Here is a 19,679-nt window from a genome sequence, read left to right as displayed (position 1 = left end):
AAAAGTTTTTTTTTTTTTTTTAAAAAAAAGAGCCATTATAATTTCTTAGTGTTACGTTTTATAACAGCAGTTATTGAGGTACAACTCATAGTGCACAAGTAAGCAAACAGCGCAGTGACTCTTCTAATGTGCAGATACACATGTAACCACTTCCCAGATCAAGAGGGAGAACATCTTCATCACCCATGGAAGTACCTGTACGCCCCCTTCCAGTCAGTATCACTATTACAATGTTACCCCAGGGGCAGGTAACTACTATTTTGATTCCTCACACTACTGGTAAGATCTGCCCATTCTTAAATTTCACATAAAGGCAATAATACTGAATGTGCTCATTCGTGTTTGAACTCTTTCAACATGTTTTCAAGATGTATCCATGTTTGGGGGCAGCAGGTGGTGTGGTGGTTAAGGGCACTGGAATCCCACATGGCTGACCGCAGTTCAAGTTCCGGACCTGGCAGCTTTCTTTCTCATTTTCCATGTCTCTCTCTTGTGTGTGTGCTCTGTCCCTCTCTGGTCAAATTAAAACAAATAGAATAATTAGAATAATAAAAATAATGATTGGGGAAAACAGAAAAGATATGGAATGTTGAAGTGGGGAGATTAATGTCTCTGTACTGACTGACATGCATGGCATTCCCTTTTGAAAAAACAATGTAATATACTGTAAAGTTATATGTAATCCAATGTAATATAAAGAAGATTATGATGATAATAAAAATTAAAAAAAAAACAAATAGATAAATAAGTTAAATAAAAATAATTTTTTAAAAAAGATATATTGATGTTCTTCTATATATTGATATTCTGTTATGACGTCATTTTAAATAGCATAATTTAATCACTTCTTAGGTTAAACAGCCCCATAAACATTAACCCTTTAATTGTTTTCAATTTCTGATTCTTATAAGCAATGTCATAGTTTTTTTTTTTTTTTTTTTTTTTGAGAGGTTTTCGCTATAGGGTGCGTGCGCTTGCCAGACAGAGAGAGACATAGAGAGACAGAAAGCGAGAAATCACCCCCCAGGGGGGGATGGTCACGCCGCAATCCCTTCTCCTCCATTCTCCTCTCTGGATCTTGGGCACGCAAGCACACGCGCCCGGCGTGAGTTTTAAGCCACCAAGTCCGGGACACGAACCGCAATTGACTATGTGGGAGTCCAACGACATAGCCATTACACTAACTGCTGGTTCCCAGCAATGTCATAGTTTTGTAGGCAAGTTTTTGCTTATGCATTTGATGTCCATGGTATCAATTCTTAGAAGTAGAATCTCTGGGTCAATGGATTATGTAAAACTTAATCCTCTTGATTACGCATCTCTGAATTGACTGCATGAAAGTTGTACTGATATACTCTCCTACTAGAAAGAATGAGGTGCTCGTTTCCTTGAATTCTCATTTACACCCGGGTATAACAATCCAAATTTTGTTTTCCAATTTGATAGGTGAAGGAAAATATTACCATGTCAGCTCCTTTTACTGGAAAATGTTGAACACCTTTATGTTATGTTTATCCAACATTTTGTATTTCTCTGTTTGTTTGTTTGTTTGTTTGTTTGTTTGGAGAGATTTTCACTGTAGGGCGCGTGCGCTCGCCAGACAGACAGAGAGAGACATAGAGACAGAAAGCGAGAAATCACCCCCCAGGGGGGATGGTCACGCCGCAGTCCCTTCTCCTCCATTCTCCTCTCGGGATCTTGGGCACGCACGCACACGTGCCCGGCGTGAGTTTTAAGCCACCGGGTCCGGGACACGAACTGCGGTCGACTACGTGGGAGTCCAGCGACATAGCCATTACGCTAACTGCTGGTTCCCTGTTTGTTTTTGAAAGGTTTTGCTATAGGGCATGTGCCCTTGCCAGAAAGACAGAGAGAGACAGAGAGACAGAAAGTGAGAAATCACCCCCCAGGGGGGATGGTCTCGCCGCAATCCCTTCTTCATTCTCCTCTCTGGATCTTGGGCACGCACGTGCATGTGCCCAGTGTGAGTTTAAGCCACCAGGTCCAGGACTCGAACTGCGGTCGACTACAGCGACATAGCCAACATGCCAACTGCTGGTCCTTTCTCTGTTGTTAGTACCTAGCTCTTACACATTTTTTTCTGTTTAGTTTTTTTGTATTTTTTTTTACTAATCTTTGAGAGGTCTTTATGTACAATGTTAATCTCTTTGTTTTAAAAACTTTACTTTTTATTTAAAACTTATGTGTTTTTACTTTAGAAACAAATTTTTTGAAATATAATTTTATTTATTTATTTATTATTATTATTTCACATGAGTTTTGCCAGATAAAGACATAGAGAGAGAGAGAGAGAGAGAAGGTGAGAAAGCAAGCCTCTAGGTCCAGGACTGAACTGTGGTAGGCCATGTGGGCATTCTAGCACCTTAACCACCACGCCACCTGCTGACCCAGAAAAAATGTTGTTAAAGAATTATTTTATCAGGGCCGGCAGGTGGCGTGGTGGTTAAGGGGCTGGACTCCTACATGACTGACTGCGGTTCGAGTCCTGGACCTGGTAGCTCACTTTCTCACTTTCCCCCTCTCTCTCTCTTTGTCTCTCTGGTAATTGTATATGCAAAAAAATAATAATAATGGATAAAATTAAACAATTATTTTAAAAAAAGAATTATTTTATTTACTCAGCAGTAAGTCTTCCATATTCATCCACTTCCAGTCAAAAGCCAGGGTTTTGTCGTTTTTTTATGACTGAATTGAGTATATGTGCCACAGTTTTTCTATCCATTCATCTGTTCGTGGGCATTTGGGTTGTTTCCATGACTTAGCAATTGTGAATAGTGCCGCAATAAACATCTATGTGCAAGCACTTTTCCGATTAAGTATTCTTCTGTACTTTGGGTAGATATGAAGGAGAGGCATTGTATGTCCCCACTTAATATATACCGAGTGTCCGCACTCTATAACTGAAACTGAAACCACAGCTGGTGATGTGGGAGTCCAGTGCCTTAACCACCATGCCACCTACTGGCCCCATACTGGGACTTTTCACAATAGTATGTTTGCACATTATTATTATTAAAAAAAAATTTTAGTTTTTGCTATAGGGTACATGTGCTCACCAGAGAGAGAGAGAGAGAGAGAGAGAGAGAGAAAGCAAACAACCAGGTCCAGAACTTGAATTATAGTCGACCATGTGGGAGTATAGTGCTATCGACCACGCCAGCTGCTGGCCCCATACTCATGTTTTTTTTTTTTTTTTTAAGCAATTATATGTTTATACTTTATTTATTTACTTATTTTTTTAGTTTTTGTTATAGGTCATGTGTACTCACCAGAGAGAAACAGAGAGAAAGTAAGAAATCACAACCCTGGGGAGAGAGCCAGACCATAGTTCCTTCTCTTCCATTCTCCTCTCAGAATTTTGGGCATGCGCACATGTACCCAGTATGATTCAAGACGTCATGTCTGGGACTAGAACCATGCAGCCAGCCATATAGGATCTAGTGCCTTAACCTCCATGCCACCTTCTGGCCCTTGCATGTTATTTAAAAAAAAGCAACATTTTTTTTTGGTGACCAGTATTTTATGCACACAATGTCATGTCATGACATATTCTTCCATAACATCATCTATAATATCTGTTTAATTTAAAATCTAACTGCTGTTGGCTCAGGCATGGTGGAGCACACTATTAAGACACTGTGCTCTGTAGGCTGGGACTACGTAAAGGTGTGGGTTTGATTCCCAGCCCAACCGAAGGGCCAGGTATGGCAGCATTCCTGTAATCTCAGTGACTGGAGAACCTAAGGCAGTAGAATCATGACATGGTAAGATCCTATATTTAAAAAAAAAGCAACGTGTAGTCACTATAAAGCATTTAAATATCACAGATAAAGTGCAGAAAGTATAAGTTTCTGAGTTCCTGTCACTCTGCTCTCCAGTAATGTCACTGGACAGTTACCGTTAGGACTTTGGTGTATAGTCTCCCATATCTGTTCTCTGAGACTATTCTGACTATCCACCCACTTTCTTTTCTTTGTTTTTAGAGTTTTTTTTTTTTTTTTTTTTTTTCTACAGGGCACATGCACTTGCTGGAGAAACAGAGAGAGACAGAGAGAGAGACACAGAAAGACAAAGTGAGAAATCACTTTCTAGGGGGAATGGCCACGCTGCAATCCCTCTCCAGCATTGGCTATAGGGTGCGTGCACTCACCAGGAAGATAGAGACAGAAAGCGAGAAATCATCCCCCATGGGGGACGGCCGTGCCACAATCCCTTCTCCTCCATTCTCCTCTCGGGATCTTGGGCATACATGCACTTAAGCCATCGAATCCAGGACTCAAATTGTGGTCAACTACATGGGAGTCCAATGTCATAGCCATTATGCTAATTGGCTGGCCCTCTAGCCATTTTTTTTTGTTGTTAAGGTTTTTGCCATAGGACGTGTGTGCTCATCAGAGAGAGACAGTGAGGGGAAGGGAGAAATCAACCCCATGGGGGAATGGCTACGCTAAAATCCCTTCTTCTCCATTTTCCTCCTGGGCTTTTGGGCATGCACACGTACTTGTGTGTGATTTTTCAAACCACCAAATATGGGACTTGAATCGTGGTTGACCAGGTGGGAGTCCAGAATCTTAACCACCATGCCACCAGCTGGCCACCACTAGCCAAGTTTTACAACTTTACTTATTAGTTAAAACATATCTCCCCTGGGCCAGCTGGTGGCGTGGGTGTTAAGGCAGCTAGATCCCACCTGGGTGATAATGCGATTCAAGTCCTTGACCTAACAGCTGGAAAAACAAGCTGGACATATGTATATGTGTGCATGCCCACGATTCTGAGGAAAGGATGAGGACAAGGTATTGTGCTTGGCCACATCCCTGGTGGGTGGGGGGTGTATGTGATTTCTCACTTTCCCTCTCTCTCTGTCTCTCTCCGGCGAGTAGATATGCCCTATAGTAAAACAATAACAAGACGGAAGTGTCTTCTGAACTCTGGTATCTGTAGACATGGAGGTTGACATTTTGGTTAGGTAACGATAGACTCTGTAGTAAAGCTTTTTGAAATGTGTTGGGCCCGTATTTCTTATTTCATATATTCCTTTCACAAAGTCATTTGAATAACAGAAAAACACTACTGAGAAGTTGCTTATGCTGGAGAACAGTCTCATTTAATCTTACTGGAGATCCTACTTTAATATGATTAGACATCAAATATATTCTTTGTTTAGCTCCCTGAATTGTCAATATTTTGCATCTTTAGCATCCTTATCAGCACATCTGATTTACAACATATTTACTTGAGTTAAAGTATAGTCATCCCTGGGAACCAGCAGTTAGCGTAATGGCTATGTCGCTGGACTCCCACGTAGTCGACCGTGGTTCGTGTCCCGGACCCGGTGGCTTAAAACTCACGCCGGGCGCGTGTGCGTGCGTGCCCAAGATCCCGAGAGGAGAATGGAGGAGAAGGGATTGTGGCGTGACCATCCCCCCTGGGGGGTGATTTCTCGCTTTCTGTCTCTATGTCTCTCTCTGTCTGTCTGGCGAGCGCACGCGCCCTACAGTGAAAATCTCTCCAAAAATTTTTTTTTAGAAACTATAGTCTCCCCGCCCCCAGCCGTTGGCATAATGGCTATGTTGCTGGACTCCCATGTAGTTGACCACAGTTCAAATCCCAGACCTGGTGGCTTAAGTGCGTGCGTGCCCAAGATCCAAAGAGGAAAATGGAGGAGAAGGGATTACGGCATGGCCATCCCCCCTGGGGGGTGATTTCTTGCTTTCTGTCTCTCTGACTCTGGCCTTCTGGCAAGTGCATGCGCCCTATAGCAAAAACCTCTCTCTCAAAAAAAAAAAGTATATCTATTGGTACCTGTGGGGGACTGGTTCCGGACCAATCCTACCTCTGCAAATACCAAAATATGTGGATGCTTAAATCCCTTATATAAAATGGTATAGTGGACCAGCAGACAGTGCAGTGGTTACGTTGTTGGACTCCCACATGGCTGCCTGTGGTTTGAGTCTAGACTTAAAATTCATGTTGGGTGTACACGAGCGTGTGCGTGTGCATGCTCATGCCCAAGATCCTGGGAGAAGAGTGGAGGAGAGAGGATTGCAGCGAGGCCATCCCCTCTCAGGGTTTATTTCTCAGTTTCCTCCTCACTGTCCCTGTCTCTCTTGCCTTCCAGTGAGTACATGTGACCTAAGGTTAAAAAAAAAAAAAAGGGTGAAGGCCAGCAGTTGGTGGTTAAAGGCACTGGGTTCCCACATGGCTGACTATGGTTTGAGTCCTGGACCTGATGGCTTGCTTTCTCACTTTCCCTTTCTCTGTCTCTCTCTGGTCAAATTAAAAAATAATAATGAGTGGAATTAAATTTTAAAAAATTATTTAAAAAACTAATAAAATAGGGACCAGAAGATGGCGTAATGGTTACATTGCTGGACTGCCATGTAGTTGACCATGGTTCAAGTCCCGGACCCAGTGGCTTAAAACTCACACCGGGTGCGTGTGCGTGCGTGCCCAAGATCCCAAGAGGAGGATAGAGGAGAAGGGATTGCGGCGTGACCATCCCCCCTGGGGGGGTGATTTCTCACTTTCTGTCTCTCTATCTCTCTCTGTCTTTCTGGCGAACATGTGTGCCCTATAGCAAAAACCTCTCAAAAAACAAACAAACACTAGTAAAATGGTATAGTATTTGCATGTTACCTACATGTGTCCCTCTGTATATTTTAAGTCATCTCTAAGTTACCTATAATATCTGATACAGTGTAAATGCTGTGTCAATAGTTACACTGGATTTTTAAATTTTTGTATTGTTATTTTGAATCTTCTTAAAAATACAGTTTTTTTACAAATGTATGATAGAGTGCATGCATGTGCACACAAGAGAGCGCAAGGAAGCGAGAGAGAGAGGGAGAGAGATGAGCACCCTCCACAGGGTCTGGGCACCCTGCAGTCCCCTTCCTCAGTCCTCCAGCCCATTGAATCTGGCAAGTGCCTGGTATGTTTCAGGCTGACCTGACCAAGGATTCACACCGTGGTTGCCACATGGGATTCAGCTTCTCTTAAGTAGCACATTACTGAGCCAGCCCTATTTAAAAATAGTTTTGAAGGCCAGCCAGGTGGTATGGTGGTTAAGGTGACTGGACCCCACATTGCCGACTGTACAGTTCGAGTCCTGGACCCAGCAGTTTGGAAAACATGCCATATGTGGCGTAAGTGCCAGAAATCCAGAGTGGAGAATGGAGAAGGGATTGTGGCTTTGTCATCTCCCCTAGTGAGTTCTTTTTCACCCTCCATCTTCGGTGAGCACATGTGCCTCAGCAAATTAAAAAAAATTTTTTTCGAGAGTTTTTTGCTATAGGACTCGTGCATTCACCAGAAAGACAGAGAGAGACAGAGACAGAAAGTGAGAAATCACCCCCCAAGTAGGATGGCCATGCCACAATCCCTTCTCCTCCATTCTCTTGGGATTTGGGGCACTCATGCACATACGCCTGGTGTGAGTTTAAGCCACCGGGTCTGGGACTTGAACCATGGTCGACTACATGGGAGTCAAGCGACATAGCCATTACACTAACTGCTGGACCCCCCCCAAATTTTATGTTTTGAGTTGTGATTAGTTGAATTCATATATGCAGAAGCCATGGGTGTAGGATCAATCATACTTGTAGATCTGACTAATTTACTTCACGGTTTCCCTTTAATTAAAGTTGATTCCCTTCTCTTGATTTCTCTATCCAAAGTAACCACTAGTAACACTTTCATATAATTCCATCTAGAAAAGCTACATACACTGATGCAAGGGAGGCCCGTGTTTCTGATTTTATATATTCCTTTCACAGATAGCTTGTGTCAGTGTTTCCACGGCAGCGCTTGTTGTATGTATGTTTTATTTACAGATGAAGGAGCATACGTACTGTTACTAACTTTGCCTCTTTCACTTAATGTATCTGGAAGATCTTTCTATATCAAGACATACGGAACTATTGAGGAAGATATTACTAAACTCAGAGGCGCTTTCCATAGCCTGTGGTCCCGTTGTCACTTCTCATTTGGTCTCCCAGGGAGGGATGGGGGGTGGTGGAGTGCCAGTCATCCCACTGGGACTAAGATCCCCTCTTCCAGTCTTGCCGTGTGATACTTCTATGGGACACTGCCACACACACGCTCCTGGTGTCAGTACTAAACTTTGCTTTTCTCTCTAGTTTCTCTCGTCCCCAAACTGTCCGTGTATATGGAGGGTTGAAGGATGGCTGTCTTTCTCAGTCTGATGGAGGGAGGCTGGTATTTCTTTTTGCTCACGGTCTGCCTGCTCATGTCTGACTTCTTTTATTTTCACTCCAGGGTAAACCATATGTCTTTGACCGTGTGTTCCCCCCAAACACGACTCAGGAGCAAGTTTACCATGCCTGCGCTATGCAGATTGTCAAAGGTAATGGATGTGTTTTTAGAGTGTGCTCTCTCAGGTTCCCCATTGTCTATCCAGCTTATCTCCACCAGTGCTCTTTCTCTACCTTCTCTTCCAGATGTCCTTGCTGGCTACAATGGCACCATTTTTGCTTATGGGCAGACATCCTCAGGGAAAACACATACCATGGAGGTGAGAGTCCCGGCATCTGTGTGTGGTGAGGAGCCAGGAAGATCAAGGAATCTCAGTGGAGAAAGTTCCAGGGATTAAACATGGCCTGGTCTAGATGGATACAGAATATCAACTGAAGGGCAATGTGACAGGGACATTTAATGGAGTTCCTTCAACCTGCTGCAGTTCACCCTGCTTCCTACTACTTTTCTTCTTTTTATTTTATTTTTAATTGCCAGAGGGTTTGTGTACTCACCAAAGAGAGACAGAGAGAGGCAGTGGGAGAAAACACCCCCCACCGTGGGGCATGATCACGCTGTAATCCCTTCTCCATTTTTCAACTTGTTGGGATTTTGGGCATGCACTCATACATGTCTGGTATGTTTTTTTTCTTTCTTTCTCTCTCTCTCTATCTTTTTAAGATAAATTTTTGCTATAGGGTGTGAGCACTCACCAGAGAAAGAGAGATAGAAAGTGAGAAATCACCACCCAGGAGGAATGGCCACCTTACAATCTCTTCTCCTTTCCCCTCTCGGGATTTTGGGCATGCATGCATACGTGCCTGGTGTGAGTGTAAGATGCCAGGTCTGGGACTCAAACCACGGTCGACTACGTGCGAGTCCAGTGATATAACCATCACACCATCTGCTGGTCCTGCCTGGTGTGTTTTTCACGCTGCCAGGCCTGAGATTCAAACTTTGGTCAGCCATGTGGGATCCAGTTCCCTTAGCCACTAGTCCATGGGTCTGGCCTTCCAGTTTTCTTCATTTGTTCTGCAAAAGCTGCAAAAGCTACAGCAATGGAAGTTCAAGGGCTGCTCAGCTATTTCCTCCTAGAGTAGACCTGCTGGTGACCATCTCCCAACGTAGGATGATCTTACCAACTCTTTTTTTTTTTTTTAGAGAGATTTTTGCTACAAGGTGTATGTGCTCACTGGAGAGACAGAGAAATCATCCACCGGGGGGGGGATGGCCATGTCTCAGTCCCTTTTCCTCCATTCTCCCCTTGGGATTTGGGACACACATCATGCATACATGCCCAGCATGAGTTTTTTTTTTTTCTTTTTTCTTTTATTTTTTGAGAGGTTTTTACTATAGGACACATGCACTCACCAGAAAGACAGAGAGAGACAGAGAGACAGAAAGTGAGAAATCACCCCCTGGGGGATGGTCACGCTGCAATCCCTTCTCCTCCATTTTCTTCTCGGGATCTTGGGCACGCACGCACACGTGCCCAGCATGAGTTTAAGCCACTAGGTCTGGGACTCGAACCATGGTCAACTAAATGAGAGTCCAGAAACGTAGCTATTATGCCATCTGCTGGTCCCCCGGTGTGAGTTTTAAGCTGCTGGTTCTGGGACTCGAACCACGGTCAAATACGTTGGAGTCCAATGACATAACCATTATGCCATCTGCTGATCCTGATCTTACCAACTCTTAACAGCTATGCTCACCTGCACACTTCTGGGCTGTCTTGTTCTTACTGAGCCCCAGCCTCACTCTGAAATACCTCACTTCCCAGGGAAAGCTGCACGACCCCCAGCTGATGGGAATCATTCCTCGAATTGCCCGAGACATCTTCAACCACATCTACTCCATGGATGAGAACCTCGAGTTCCACATCAAGGTGATAGGGGATGACAGCCAGGCATCCTCAGGCAGGAATAGATCAGTGTGAACCCATTATGATCCTGGCCTCTCCAGCTTTGCCCTTCCCCTGTGGTTACCTTGGCTCCCTCCCTTTGTGAAGATGCTGTCGTCTGCTCGTCCCCATCCCACCACCACCATTTGAGCAGGTCACAGTAGCTTGGAATTTCCGTGTCACATTTTGGGTAGGCCCTCTTCACTTCATACTCCTTCTTTTTCCTTTGCTAGGTTTCTTACTTTGAGATTTACCTGGACAAAATCCGTGACCTTCTGGATGGTAAGAATGTAACCCCAGCGGGTGAGGGTGTATGAGGAGGATGAGGCAAAGACAGATCATAATACCCTTGGGATTAGGTACTTTTTGCAAAGAGATGCAGAAGGCACAAGGACACACACGCTTGTACCCAACTCCTTTGACTCATCTCAGCAACAATTTCTAAAAACTGAGAGGGTCAGAGATGGGCTTAAAGGCCAAGCCTACATCTAAACAGCCTGAGGGGAGCCAGAGCCATGGGGCTGGACCTGAGAAGGAAGAGGAAGAGCCTAAGTGCAGTTGAGGCAGTTGAGGCTTCATAGGGGAAAACTTCCTGTCTTTAGCACGTAGAAGAACCACCACCCGAATGGACTGCAGGGTGCAGAGGGGCTGGGGTGGAAGTGCTGGCCTTGCTCACGCTGCGTTGTCTTAATTCAGTGACCAAGACGAATCTGTCTGTGCATGAGGACAAGAACCGAGTGCCATTTGTCAAGGTGAGGGCGAGGGGGGCACCTGTGAGGGGCAGTGTATCGAGACTGTGGGCGAGGGAGGACAAAGGGTCAGTGACCCAGCAGCTGGAGGTGAATATCCTGGAGGGGTGAGTGTGCTGAGGGTCCAGGGAGTCGGGGGCCTGGAAAAGACACTGTCTTAAAAGGCCATTTGGTCAGCATCCAGGCAATTTGCAAAGAGTTTGCGGGTCACCGTCCATTTGCCCCCTGCAGGGCTGTACTGAGCGCTTTGTGTCCAGCCCGGAGGAGATTCTGGATGTGATCGATGAGGGGAAGTCAAATCGTCATGTGGCCGTCACCAGTGAGTGGGGATAGAAGGGTTCTTGAGTCTGGGAATCTGCCTGCTTGTGTGCCTCCGGGGGCACAGGGACTCGAAAGTAAGCAAGGAAAGGCTGCGCCCTCCAGAGAGGGCCACCCTTGTCTGTCTGGGAGAGGGAGTGGCAGGGCCAGCCGCTGCGGGCAGGGTGTGGCTTCTGTGGCACAGGGATTGCTGGTGCAGGTCCTCTCTCCTCGCTCCTGTAGACATGAATGAACACAGCTCTCGGAGCCATAGCATCTTCCTCATCAACATCAAGCAGGAGAACATAGAGACCGAGCAGAAGCTCAGTGGGAAGCTGTATCTAGTGGACCTGGCAGGGAGTGAGAAGGTCGGGGGTCCAGTGGGATAGGGTGGGTGGGTAGGGAAGAAGGTCTTAGGGGATGGCCCATTTTTATTAAATAAAAAAATTTTAATTGAGATATAATTCACATACTATAAAGTCCACAACTTTATTTTATTTATTTTTTTTTTGAGAAGTTTTTGCTATAGGGCACATATGCTCGCCAGAAAGACAGAGACAGACAGAAAGCAAGAAATCATCCCGTGGGGGGGGGATGACCATGCCACAATCCCCTCTCCTCCGTTCTCCTCTCAAGATCTTGGGCATATACACACACGCACCCGGTGTGAGTTTAAGCCACCAGGTCTGGGACTCGAATGTGGTCAACTACATGGGAGTCCAGCGACGTAGCCGTTACGCCAACTGCTGGTCCCAAGACCACAACTTTAAAGTGTGCAATGCAGTGCTGCTCAGCATATTTGCAAGGTTGTGCAGCTCTCCCCACCATCTACTCCCAGAACGTTTTGTCACCATTAATAGTCGCTGCATTCTCCCCGCCCTCATCAGCCACTTGTCTACTTTCTGCCTATGGGTTTGCCTACCCTGAACATTTCAGATCATGGAATGTATGATATTAAAATGTGGCAGGCAGTGGGGGTTGAGTAGGGGTGGCCTTTGGTGAAGAGTTTCGGGGCACAGAGGAAGGGCCTTCCCGGATGCCGACAGCATCTCCTTTATTCCGTTTCCCATTTCCTCCCTTCTCCTTGGATAGAGCCCTGGGAAGTGGGAAAGAGGGGGTGACAGCCTCCGTGGCTTCTCATGACGCACTCCCCTCATGCCTTGGCAGGTCAGCAAAACTGGAGCGGAGGGAGCTGTGCTGGACGAGGCAAAGAATATCAACAAGTCCCTGTCTGCCCTGGGGAATGTGATCTCCGCGCTGGCCGAGGGCACTGTGAGTGTTGCTGGGGTCCCTGTACCTGAGTTTGCCCACCTCCCCACTTTCCCCTGGTGCCCCACCCAGTCATGCCCCAATCCATGGGCTGCTTGATCCCCCAGCCAACCCCCCTCTCCTGCCTGATCCCCATTAACTTTATTTTTCTGACTCATGGTTTCCCTCTGCCCCCAGAAAAGCTACGTTCCATACCGGGACAGCAAAATGACGCGGATTCTCCAGGACTCTCTGGGGGGGAACTGCCGCACCACCATGTTCATCTGCTGCTCCCCATCCAGTTACAACGATGCGGAGACCAAGTCCACGCTGATGTTTGGGCAGCGGTCAGTGGCCCCAGCTGCCGCCCCGGCTCTCGCAGCTCTCCCTTTCCAGTGTCACCCAAGCCTAGGTCTCATTTCTGTTCCTCTGCTCTTCACCCAGGGCAAAGACCATTAAGAACACTGCCTCAGTGAATCTGGAGCTGACTGCCGAGCAGTGGAAGAAGAAGTATGAGAAGGAGAAGGAGAAGACAAAGGCCCAGAAGGAGACCATTGCAAAGCTGGAGGCCGAGCTGAGCCGGTGGCGCAATGGTTAGGGCAGGGATGCTGTGGGTCTGGAGCGGGTTGGGGAGTCGCGGCATCAGGGAACCAGCCCTGTCTAGGAGCTGCTTAAGGTCAGGCCAGTCTCCAGGAAGGAGAACTGTTGTTCTGGAGGGGTGCAGTAAACGATCATGAGAGAAGGGAGAGAGGGGCTGAATACCTTCCCTCCCTGTAACCCCTGAAAAGGTTGAAGGTCCACTTGGTAATAGATGGGGCCTCAAGGGCTTGGCAGTGGGCACAAGGAAAGAAGGACTTGCAGGTTCAGCTTTCTCTTCCATCCCTCACCTGTTCTTCCCCTCTGCCAGGAGAGAATGTGCCTGAGACCGAGCGTCTGGCTGGGGAGGATGCAGTCTTGGGAGCCGAGCTCTGCGAGGAGACCCCCGTGAACGACAACTCGTCCATCGTGGTGCGCATCGCGCCTGAGGAGCGGCAGAAATACGAGGAGGAGATCCGCCGCCTCTATAAGCAGCTGGACGACAAGGTGAGGGCATCCAGGCAGGCACAGGGGGGCGCTAGTGGGAGGAAAGGCGAGGGACTGCAGAGAGCAGCCTGGACTGCCTTTCACTTTATTTTATTTTTTGATTTAAAATTTTCATCACTGGAGCTGGCAGGTGGCGTGGTGGTTAAAGATGCTGGACTGCCACATGGCTGTTTGAGTCCTGGGCCTGGTAGTTTGCTTTCTCACTTCTTTTTTTCTCTCTCTCTCATTCTGTCCCTCTCTGGTCAAAGTAAAATAAATACATAAATAAAATAAAGTTAAATAAAACAATTCCTAAAAAAATAAAAAAAATAACATTTCCAATATTGAGAGAGAATAAAGGCAAGTCACAGAAGGGAAGGTCATTGCTTCACACATAACAAAGAATGCTTACCCGGGGACTAGCAGGTGGCGTAGCAGTTATGCTGCTGCACTCCCACATGATCCACCGTGGGTTGAGTCCTGGACTCAATGACTTAAAAATTGGACTGGTGTGTGTGTGTGTGCATGCCCAAGGTCCAGGGAGGAGAATGGAGGAAAAGGGATTGCAGTGTGGCCATCCCCCTTGGGAGATCATTTCTCACTTTCCCTCTTACTGTCTCTGTCTCTGTCTCTCTGGCAGGCACACACACTCTAAGGCAAAAACCTCTTAAAAAAAAAAGAATCTTTACCCAGAATACATAAAGAAATCTCATAGTCAATAAGAAAAAGATAACCTAATAGAAAAATGCCCCCCCCAAAAAAAAATCACAGGAAAAGAAATGTAAGGCCAGCCCTGCAGTGCAGTGACCTCTCCTCACTCACCAGCTAATCTCCCCGTTGCCAGCGGTGACACTGAACTTGCTCAGGTCTTTCATCAGCCTGTGAAGCACCTTGGCAATTCATTTTTGCTGGTGTCTACTGGCCTGCTGGAGGTGCTGCAGCTCAGTCTCCAGAGACAGCATGGTGGCATAAGAAGCCTAACCCCTCATGACCAACTGCAGTGTGAATCTTAGCCCTGGCAGCGAGGAAAAAACCGCACTGAGTGCATGTGTGTATGCGTGCCCGACTCTGACTGGGTGGAGAAATGAAGGAAAAAGAATTACAGTGCGGCCATGCTCCATTCAGGCATCTCTTTCTCTCTCTAGTGAGCACATCCTCTGGCAAAACAAACATAAATTGCCTATGTAGTATACAAATGAAAAATGAAAGGGACCAGCAGGTAGTGTAGTGGTTAAGGCACTGGAATCCCACACAGCCGACCATGGTTCAAGTCCTGACCTGACAGCTTGAAAATCACACTGGGCGGGTGTGTGCATGCCCCAAATCCCAGGAGGATAATGGAGTAAAGGGATTGTGGCATGGCCGTCGCCCCTGGGGCAGGGGGTGATTTCTCACTTTCCCTCTTACTATCTTTCTCCTCTCTGGTGAATGTGTGCCCCCAAGGCAAAAACCTTAAAAACATATAAATTAAAAAATTTATAAACTATATTATTATTTTTAGATTTTTACCATAGGGTTTGTGTGCTCACTGGAGAGAGACGGAAGAGAGAAAGTGAGAAATCAGTCCTCTGGGAGGATGGCCAAACCGTAGTCCCCTCTTCATTCTCTTGGAGGAATGCTTGTGGGGCAGGCACGTGTATGCTTTTCAGGCCACTGGGTCTGAGGCTGAAACCATGGAGTTGGCTATGTGAGATCCAGCACCTTAACTACCATACTATCCACTGTTCGCATAAAAGTATCTTTAAATGGCTATCTAAGAGTACATTTATCAAAATGTATTTAACCATTCACTTATTATAGGGTTTGTGATTTTGTTGTTGTTTTTACTATTATAAATAACTGTGAAATGATTCTTTGCCTAATATGCATGAGACTTCATTTTTGAATGACTTACATAGAATGGAGTAATAAAGTAGGATTTTTAAAGAATCATTTTATCTAATCTTATCCATTATTTTTCATTTATTTATTTATTTTTATTTGACAAGAGAGAGACAGAGAGGGAAAATGAGAAAGCAAGCCACCCGGTCCGGGACTCAAACCACAGTAGGCCATATGGGAGTCTAGCACCTTAACTACCATGCCACCTGCTGGCCCCTAGAGTAGGATTTTTTAAAAGTTATTTAATTTTATTTATTTATTTTAATTTGACCAGAGAGAGAGAGAGAGAGAGAAAGCAAGGCACCAGGTCCGGGACTGGAAGCGTGGTTGCCCATGTGGAAGTGTCCAGCTCCTTAACCACCACACCACTCGCTGGTCTCCCAAGCAGGATTTTTTTAAAAAAGAATTGTGTTATTTAACTTTATTGATTTATTTTAATTTGACCAGAAAGAGAGAGAGAGAGAGAGAGAGGGAAAGCGGGAAAGAAGCTGCCAGGTCCAGGACTCAAACCGCGGTCAGCCATGTGTGAGTCCAGCACCCTCAGCCACCACGCTACCTGCCAGCCCCAAGAGGAGGATTTTTAGATGAAAGGATATGAACATGTAAAAAGCTTTGCTGGGTATTATAAAGGTTATACACTAACTTCCAGGAAGAAAGCAATTCAAAGGTGAGCGCTGGTGTTGTGGAAAGTTGTGGAGGAAAAGACCTCTCTTTAGGACATGGATTTTTTTTTAAGAGGTTTTTGCCTTAGCTCACTGGAGAGAGAGAAAGAGACAATGAGAGGGAAAGTGAGAAATCATCCCCCTGGGGGGACGGCCATGCCACAATCCCTTCTCCTCCATTCTCCTCCTGGGATCTGGGGTGCACACGCGCACATGCCTGGTGTGAGTTTTAAGCCACCAGGTCTGGGACTCGGAACCATAGTCAGCCATGGGAGTCCGGTGGTGTAACTGCTACGCCATCTACTGGCCCCAGGACATGGGGTTTCAAACTCAAAGTTAAACAATCTGACATTTTTTCAGGGTCTTACCTCTACCCGTAACCCCCTAGCTCTAAATGGGACGACATAGTTCCCTTCACCCGTCGTTCCCCTTGTTTTCAACAGGATGATGAGATCAACCAGCAGAGCCAACTCATAGAGAAGCTCAAGCAGCAAATGCTGGACCAGGAGGAGGTAATGGGAGGGAGGGCAGGATGGGAGAAGACAGGGATTTGTGTTCATTTCTTGAAGGCATAAAACAAAAACAAAACCTTTAAAGATCAGATGGCAAGGGTGTTCTTAGGGGCTAGTCATCCCTCAAAACCAAGAAGTCTGGGAACTTTTCAGGGCTTTTCTTCAAGTACAGGTTTGGTCTAGGTGTGGCTTCTTTCCATTTCTATGAAACGTAGAGCCCACTCCCCTTTAACTTTTGCTTTGGGCGCGGGTTCAGCTTCCCCAGACCAAGCGGCCATAGGTGTGGCAGCGAGCTCTCTCACTTGCCCCTCCTCTATCTCGAAGCTGCTGGTGTCCACTCGAGGAGACAATGAGAAGGTCCAGCGGGAGCTGAGCCACCTGCAGTCAGAGAACGACGCTGCCAAGGATGAGGTGAAGGAAGTGCTCCAGGCACTGGAGGAGCTGGCAGTGAACTACGACCAGAAGTCCCAGGAGGTGGAGGAAAAGAGCCAGCAGAACCAGCTTCTGGTGGATGAGCTGTCGCAGAAAGTGGTGAGTGGCCTACAGGGGTCCAAGCACTCCCTGACCTCCCAACACCCTCCGTGGCCACGGGCCCTCCACATCCTCACAGGGTTGTGTGGTGGCACCTCTGCCCTGCGTCCAGTAGGCTGTGAGACCCTCCCCGACCCTGTCACTCCACTTTGTCTTCCTGACCCCTCTCTCTTCACACTGTTCTATAGGGACTGCGTGCTCTTTGTAGCAGCCTTCAGTGTCATGCATGAAGCAATAGGCCCCTGTCTGGGATGGGGAGGGAAGGAGGAGGATGGTGATGGCAGTGACCTACGGGGCTGTCCCTAGGCCACCATGCTGTCTCTGGAGACTGAGTTGCAGCGGCTCCAGGAGGTCAGTGGACACCAGCGAAAACGAATTGCTGAGGTGCTGAACGGGCTGATGAAGGACCTGAGTGAGTTCAGTGTCATCGTGGGCAACGGGGAGATTAAGCTGGTGAGTGGGGAGAGGTAGCAGCCTTACTCAGGGCGTTCTTGTTCTGGGCATTGGTGGGAGATGCAAGGTGGGATGATCCAGGTCCTCAGGAATACTGTACTGAGGAAGCCAGCCAAAGAGCCAGGAAACAGGCCTTCAAATTAGACACAGGAAAACAAGTACAAGGGTGAAGACATTCTAAACAATACTGAATAAAGAGACAATGAGGGGACCAGCAGTTAGTGTAATGGCTATGTCGCTAGACTCCCACATAGTTGACCATGGTTCGAGTCCCAGACCCAGTGGCTTAAACTCATGCCGGGTGCGTGTGCGTGCGTGCCCAAGCTCCCGAGAGGAGAATGGAGGAGAAGAGATTGCAGCGTGGCCATCCCCCTGGGGGGTGATTTCTTGCTTTCTGTCACTCTGTCTCTCTCTGTCTTTCTGGCAAGGGCATGTGCCCTATAGCAAAAACCTCTCCAAAAAAAAGAGACAATGGGCATGTGCTTGAAGCAGGATTTAGAGGTGAAGGCGGAGTTGGGAATGACTTGCAAATGTATGGAAATCAGAATGACTGATCTGGGCAATCAAGCAGATCATTTTGCCTCTACAAGAAAGTCACAATATGGGCCAGGCAGTGGTGAAGGTGGCTGGATCCCACATGGCTGATTATGCAGTTTGAGTCCTGGACCCAGCGGCTTGAAAAACATGCCAGGCACATGTGTGTGCATGCCCTAAACCCCAAGGGGAGAGTGGAGGAGAGAGATTGCAAAGTGGCCATCCCCCCATGGGAGGTGATTTTTCGCTTCTCTCTCTGTCTCTCTCCAGTGAGCGCACACTCCCTATAGCAAAACTGAAAACAAAACAAAATTTTTAAAAAAGCAGAAATTTATTTAAAAATAAAAAAATAAAATCACATTGCTTTATAAGGTAGAAGAAAGAGGGCTGTCAGAACTCAATTTTTAAATGCAAATAGAAGGATTTAGCATGAAATGCCAGGCAATTGCTGCTAAAGGTTTTCAGAAAATCCCTATCCCACTTGAGTCCCTGTACATGTGGGTGTGGGGGTAGGCGGAAGGTAGAAGGGAATGGGTAGAGGCCCCCCCTGCAGCAGAGAAGTGTCTTTTATTCCTTTGTCCCCCACAGCCAGTGGAGATCAGCGGGGCCATCGAGGAGGAGTTCACTGTGGCCCGACTCTACATCAGCAAAATCAAATCGGAGGTCAAGTCTGTGGTCAAGCGGTGCCGGCAGCTGGAGAACCTCCAGGTGGAATGTCATCGCAAGATGGAAGTCACGGGGCGGGAGCTCTCCTCCTGCCAGCTCCTCATCTCGCAGGTGAGTGCCTGAGCTTGAGAGCCGGTGCATGCCGTGGGAGAAAGAAGGCTACCCTGTGGTTATGGATTAAACCCCGAACACCCACCTTTGTCAGAGTCCCAGGGTCAGCTGAAAGCAAGGACAGGAGAGCTAGGGTGGTGGGAGGGAGGCCAAAGAAGGGAAGGGTCAGCGGGTACTGCCTCTGGGCCGAGAGGATCTAAAGGAAGGGTGTCCAGAGGAATGGCCTCTGACCCTGCATCCTCACGGAAGCAGGAGGGGAGGGCTGGAGAGCTGGAGTTACTGGAGGTCTGCACTGCCTGCAGTTGTGTCATTAGCTCCATCCATCTTCCTCTTCTCACCGACCCTCTTCCACCAGCACGAGGCCAAGATCCGCTCACTTACCGAATACATGCAGAGCGTGGAGCTGAAGAAGCGGCACCTGGAAGAGTCCTATGACTCCCTGAGTGACGAGCTGGCCAAGCTCCAGGCCCAGGGTGAGGCACTCCCATCCTGGGATCTGAGATGCCAGAGGGGACAGGGAGGGAAAGTCACAAACATCAGAAGAGACCACCTGGCGGCCACTGACCCAGAGCGTTAGCCTGAAATCATGATGTTGCTCACGTGCTATTTAGCTGAGCTTTTCATGTAACTTATTTTACTAGAACCAGTGTTCTATATTTCTGCTGTATCAAGGTAGACTGTCCTAACCTAGAAGAACCTCGCCGAGGGTGCGACCCCTGCCCTGCCCAGAGGTCTGGTCATGTGAAGTTCATTCTGCAGGACACAGGCTGGACATAAGTTGTCGCTTCCTCTTTCC

The 19,679-nt window shown here is 47.1% G+C and overlaps 1 protein-coding gene across 1 annotated transcript in view; it reads left to right on the top strand.

Annotated features, from left to right (window-relative positions):
- KIF5A (kinesin family member 5A) overlaps window positions 1–19,679 on the top strand; it is a 43,917-nt gene that overhangs the window by 9,363 nt on the left and 14,875 nt on the right. Inside the window, exons 2-17 of the mRNA XM_006171890.3 lie at window positions 8,302–8,389; window positions 8,484–8,557; window positions 10,058–10,162; window positions 10,411–10,459; window positions 10,874–10,929; window positions 11,158–11,245; window positions 11,467–11,591; window positions 12,391–12,495; window positions 12,670–12,818; window positions 12,916–13,064; window positions 13,379–13,554; window positions 16,520–16,588; window positions 16,913–17,119; window positions 17,426–17,572; window positions 18,695–18,883; window positions 19,239–19,356. Of these exons, the coding sequence (XP_006171952.1) occupies window positions 8,302–8,389; window positions 8,484–8,557; window positions 10,058–10,162; window positions 10,411–10,459; window positions 10,874–10,929; window positions 11,158–11,245; window positions 11,467–11,591; window positions 12,391–12,495; window positions 12,670–12,818; window positions 12,916–13,064; window positions 13,379–13,554; window positions 16,520–16,588; window positions 16,913–17,119; window positions 17,426–17,572; window positions 18,695–18,883; window positions 19,239–19,356 (1,894 nt within the window). The remainder of the gene's footprint in view (window positions 1–8,301; window positions 8,390–8,483; window positions 8,558–10,057; window positions 10,163–10,410; window positions 10,460–10,873; window positions 10,930–11,157; window positions 11,246–11,466; window positions 11,592–12,390; window positions 12,496–12,669; window positions 12,819–12,915; window positions 13,065–13,378; window positions 13,555–16,519; window positions 16,589–16,912; window positions 17,120–17,425; window positions 17,573–18,694; window positions 18,884–19,238; window positions 19,357–19,679) is intronic.

Source organism: Tupaia chinensis, unplaced genomic scaffold (genome assembly GCF_000334495.1).
Source record: "Tupaia chinensis unplaced genomic scaffold, TupChi_1.0 Scaffold150006_1, whole genome shotgun sequence".
NCBI classification, from domain to species: Eukaryota; Metazoa; Chordata; class Mammalia; order Scandentia; family Tupaiidae; genus Tupaia; species Tupaia belangeri.
Note: the sequence above shows the minus strand (reverse complement) of the source record. Positions and strands in the feature narration are given on the sequence as shown.